Raw genomic sequence first — 5,065 nt, forward strand, 5'->3', positions numbered from 1 at the left:
GCCAGTGAGCTCAGGCAGATGTCTACAGTGCTGCTGTGAGCCACAGGCTGGGTTGTTGCTGTGGCTTCATCTCCCTCTCAAGAGCCACCTCACAGAAAGGGCCTTTTCCAGCTGTTACAGGTAAGGGGCTCTGGCTGAGTGCAGCAGGGTAACAATACCCAGTGACAGCCCAGGTAACATTACCTTGCTGTACCACCAAGGGCAGTTCCCACAGGGCATAACTGTGGAGAGTGATACCTGGGGGTAAGAGCTTTATATAAATAAACCCTGACTTGTGCTGGGCCTAGAGAAGTACAGCCTCAGTCCAAGAGGTCATCTTGTGTGTAGGGTGTTACTCTCAGTGCAAGTGTCCCAGGCTCCTCTTTCATTTACACTTCAAAATACTGACCTCCCTCCCTAAAGCAGAAGGGTCACTACAGCTCTCACTTCCCCTTGCTCAGCTGGTTTTTGCCCCTCTCTCCCCAGTTCAAAGGGAATTTAGCACAAAAGGGGATGAGAAGAACCAAACAAATTTGATGGCCATCTTTGAATAAGAACACCAACCTCAGGTAAAGAAAATGACAAAGGATAGGTCTTAACAGTATCCTACTTTCTATTTTTATTATTCCATAGGTAGTAAAACAAAGTTACATGTCTAGTCCCTGGGTAGTTAGGTTGCTTCCTTTCTTGCTTGTTCTATGTTTGAGAACTTCCACGTATTAAGATACTTCATGGCCTTTTTTGTTTTTCTCTTTACAATGGCAGCTCTCTGAAAGGTATTTCCACAGCATAAATAACCTGGCACCTCCCCAAAGCAGGAATAGGGAGGGATCAAAGTTAATATACGAGAATGCTGAGGGTCCCCCCCAAGCCTCCGAGAAACTAATTTAAAGAATACTTTCCAAAAATAAAAAAACCACCCTCAATGTGAAGTTATGCCCCAGGACAGGATTTGCCTAGCACTTCTGAAGTTAGGGCTGTACGTGTATGAGCAGCACCTTCAGATGGCAGATCCAGTATAGTAGGTTTGAGAATGGCATCCAGACCAACCAGCCTAGAAACCTGTGGCCTAAGACCAACCTTAGCCAGGATGACCTTGCTTCCTGCAATAACTTAAGTGTCTTCTAGTATTAAACAAAAGAATTTGAATTCCACTACTTAACAACGCTTAGTACAAGAATTAAGTGCTTAATTACCAGCATTGTTTCCATGACATACTGTTGTTAATAACAGGGAACTGTATTTTTAATTTTTTTAAGGGGGTTAGAAGTATATCACATTACACAATACATGCCATGTTGTGAATTCAGTTATTTTTTAATTAAAGATTAAAAATAAAAAACATTTGACACCCTAATATACATAAAGTCACAATAAACTCAGATGTGCTAAAAGCAAAATGTGCATAAAGACACTCATTTCTAAAAGGCACCCTGCCACCAGTATCTTTTAAATGTTTGTCTAGTTCCACCAGGTTTCTAGTTTTCTCTCCCTTCACTGAAGGGGAGACTCTAGACTGCTACTGAGTACAGATGCTAACAAGACCAACCCCTTTCAGGGGTCTGTGCTATCACTAAAACACTTAAAACCGTGCATGCAGACTTAGCTCGAGCTTCTCATGGAGTTAACCATCACAATTTAAAATACACAAGGGCTTTTCCTTAAAAAAAAAAAAAAAAGGTAGTGGTATTTGGGCCACTTATAAGGGCCAAGAAAAAAAGAGAGAGGGTTATAACTGCTGTGTATCCAGAGAGCTTTGCTACTACAACCCAACTCCCTCCTCCTCCCTCCCCTCCCCCTTCCCCAACCTCTCATAAAAACAAACCCCTGAAGTTACAAAATGCCACACACACAAATGAAATGTTAACGCGTTCGCTTTTAGCCTGTCAGGGTGTGACAGCGTCAGAGCGCCACTGATACAGTCCTGGAGTGTGTGCACAGACACTCTCGCACGCTCGCATACACACTCGTGTGCCGGCGGTGCCCCTGCTGCCGTGGGGCCCCTTGCTCTCCCCCACAGGTAGGTGTGCGTTGTCTCCCGCTCCTTCGTTACCAGGGTCTCCACATGGATTTGGGCAGGCCGGGCGAGGGCAGCCCGCGCGTCTGCGACGCGTCCAGTCCGTCCGTGCGGGTCTGGCCCGGCTCGGCCTCCGCCTCGTCCGAGTCGGAGCAGGTCTCCTCGCTGGGGGACGGCGAGGGCGCCGGGGCAGGCAGGGCCAGGGGGGGCCCGGCAGGCAGGGTTAGCAGCGCGGCATCCCCCAGAACGTCCGTGAGTGAGTCCGGGCAGCCGCCCTCGCTGAGGGGCATGGACTCCAGCAGGTGGTTGAGAAGCTCGGCAGCCGTGGTGGCGTCGATGCCGGGGCAGCTGGAGACGAAGGTGTGCACCTCGTGCATGCACTGGATGTACCCGGCGGCGAAGCGCTCGCTAGCCTCGAGGAGCCGCCGCCCGCCGCCTGGGACAGAGAGGGGCGCGGGTGAGGCGAGAGCCGGGCCGGGCGCCCCCCGCCGCCCCCCGGGCCCGCACTCACCGCGGCCGCGGCGCTCCAGCACGGCCCGCACCCGCCGCACCGTCCGCTCCAGCACCTCCGCGTTCTCCAGCTTCGCCTGAAACTGACCCAGGGCGCCCTGGCCGTCAGCGCGGCCCCGGGCCCCGCCGGCCCCCGCCCCGCCGCGCCGCCGCCTCACCTCGCTATCGGCGAGCAGCAGCCGCAGCTCCCGCAGGCTCTCGTTGATCCGCGCGCGGCGCTTCTTCTCCACCAGCGGCTTCCTTGTCTGCAGGGACAACAGCGCCATCAGACCCCCCGCCCAGCCCGATCCCGCCCCGCCCCGCTCGCCGCGGCCCCCGTCGCTCACCCTGCGGTCGGCGCGGGGTTCCGCGCAGCCTCGGCCCCGCAGCGAGTGATCGGTACGCGGCGCCATGGCGGCCCCTGAGCCCCACTCCCGCCCCGCGCCGTCCGCTTTATACCCCGCGATTTGCATGTCAATGAGCCCATTGGCCGCGCCGCGCGGGCCGCGCCGCGCGTGGGCCGAACGGACCAATGGGCATCGCGCGCTTTGTCTGCGCCGGGGCGGGGCTGCGCGGCCGCCGGCGCTGCCGGAGCGGGGCGGGCGCGGAGCGGGAATGAAAGCGGGATCGGGATCGGCCCCGCTCTCGAGGCTGACACCGCCCGGAGACTCTCGGTCTGGGCTGTGGGAAGGGGACGTGCCCCTCCCTGCAGCTTGCGGCTCCGCGAAGCAGCGGTTCATGTCAGTCCAACCCTGCAATGAACCCCCAAACACCCACCGCCCGTTACGGGTTCAAAGCATCGGAACACGCGTGAGTGCGGTTCGTCGGGGGGCCGTCGGTGCCCCTCGTTGCCGACAGGGACCGACCTGGGCGTGAAAGAGCCAGTCTGAGCTCTGAGCGGGAACCAGCGGGACTGAACAGGCACGGCTGGCCAGGGGCCAGGTCTTCCTTGTCCTGCCCCATCTTGGTGGATGGGGAAGCTCCGGGAGCCGGAGTTTGGGTGCCTGCCGGGGAGGACGCGCCCGTTCAGGCTATGCAGGGCTGTGCTGGACACCAAGGCTGTGCTGGACACCACGGCTGCCCCCCCGGGCAGCCCCTCCCCAGCCCCAGGGGCCGCTCGCCCACCCTGTGGCCACGGGCACCCGGGCCCCGAGCGCTCGGTGCCGTCCCCGGGCGCGTCCAGCCCTCCGCCTCCCCTGTCTGGAAGCGGCGGGCAGGCCGAGCTTTGTGCGGGTAACTTGATGCTGATGACAGTTGGCAGCTGCAGTTCCCCCGGCATACTGAGGCAAATAAAAGCATTAGGGCTCGTCCCCGAGGAGAGCGACAGGTGTTCGCTCCCGCTCCTTTGTTTCCCTCCTTTTATTCTCTTCGCTAATGCATGTCATATTTTTACCCCCCGAGGAAACGGGAGACGCGTCCCCCGCTTGACTCGGCGCTGCCGCACGTTCGCCTCCCTCTAGTTGTCCAGCATAGCTCCGCTCCAGCTTTCTCCCGGTTTGTTTCGCCATGGAAAGCCCCCTGGTTTTGGTGGTGCTGAGGTTACCCTTGCTGAGAGGTCTGATGTGAGCTGCGGGCGCCCACAGCTGCGCAGAGCCTCGTGACCCCCGGCTCCATCATTTGTTACGGATCCGCACCTGTGGGTCGGTGCCTGGCGCGGCTCGCGTGGTCCAGCGGTAACGGCACGGGCTCTGGGAAAGGCTGGGGTGGCTCTTAGTCAGTCCCACTGTTACTCAAGGCTGCTTTTCATCTCCTAAGCGCTGTGCCTGCACTATGTTAATGCATGTCTGATAAAAGAGCAGACTGGGATAGAGAAGTTCAGCAGTGTCTTCTCCCAGCCATCACAGAGGAGGAGCACATCAGGGATAGAGCTGGCATGTGGGGTATCCTGGCTGGAGACCCAAGTTCAGGCCAGTGCCTTTTGTATCACAATGAACAGGAGATGTTATTTTCAGAAAGGTATTTCTCTTGTGTTTCTTCCTTTTATGTTAATGTATCAGTACTTGGATTTTGTCAAAGAGTTTGTCCAGTCGGTGACAAGTTTCCCTGCACCAGGCAGGAGCAGAGTAGGAGGTATGACTAAGTCTGTCCTTCTGCTTTTCATGTACACAGTTCTCTGCATAACACAATGTTGGAAACTGGCTCATTCTTTTCATTGATATAATTAATGCTGGCTAAGCAGAAACGCTGTTTGGAGCAGACCAGGTACACAACATTTTTGTATTTAAGTGAGTAGAGACATCTGTGACTGCGTTTTGTGTATGTTTTATGCATACTTGGCCTGGCAGGGAAAAACCACGATTGTATGGGTGCAAACTACAGTGAAGTAACGAGTGTCACAATTTTGGAGGAGCCATCTTCTTTCTGAAGCAAAACTAGGCACATAAGGTCAGCAGAGGTGTATAAAACACACTAATATACTTACACATATTTATAAAATACGCAGTAACACACAATGTATGTAATCATGTGGTAAAAGATGAACTAAAAGATTTTGTGAGCTTGTTTTCCCTTCAGAGAAAGCTTAGCTTTTCCTAGAACTGGGCTGGGGGGAGGTGAGTGAGCAGCTGCCTGGTGCTTGGT

General features: G+C 55.3%; 1 protein-coding gene across 1 annotated transcript; it reads right to left on the minus strand.

Annotated features, from left to right (window-relative positions):
* Positions 1–1,275: 1,275 nt before the first annotated feature.
* LOC116791742 (transcription cofactor HES-6-like) lies at positions 1,276–2,983 on the minus strand. The gene is made up of 4 exons (XM_032698034.1): positions 2,833–2,983; positions 2,665–2,751; positions 2,508–2,589; positions 1,276–2,432 (listed from the first exon to the last, which is right to left on the minus strand). The coding sequence occupies exons 1-4, from the start codon at positions 2,956–2,958 to the stop codon at positions 2,029–2,031; spliced, it is 699 nt and encodes a 232-aa protein (XP_032553925.1). The 5' UTR covers positions 2,959–2,983; the 3' UTR covers positions 1,276–2,028.
* Between the last annotated feature and the right edge of the window lie 2,082 nt (positions 2,984–5,065).

This window comes from Chiroxiphia lanceolata, chromosome 10, assembly GCF_009829145.1.
Source record: "Chiroxiphia lanceolata isolate bChiLan1 chromosome 10, bChiLan1.pri, whole genome shotgun sequence".
In the NCBI taxonomy this organism is placed as follows: Eukaryota; Metazoa; Chordata; class Aves; order Passeriformes; family Pipridae; genus Chiroxiphia; species Chiroxiphia lanceolata.

Coding starts and splice junctions, on each gene's coding strand:
- LOC116791742 (XM_032698034.1), bottom strand. CDS start 2,958: ATGCAAATCGCGGGGTATAAAGCGGACGGCGCGGGGCGGGAGTGGGGC. Junction 2,752..2,832: donor AACCCCGCGCCGACCGCAGG/GTGAGCGACGGG, acceptor TTGTCCCTGCAG/ACAAGGAAGCCGCTGGTGGA. Junction 2,433..2,507: donor GCTGGAGCGCCGCGGCCGCG/GTGAGTGCGGGC, acceptor TCTCTGTCCCAG/GCGGCGGGCGGCGGCTCCTC.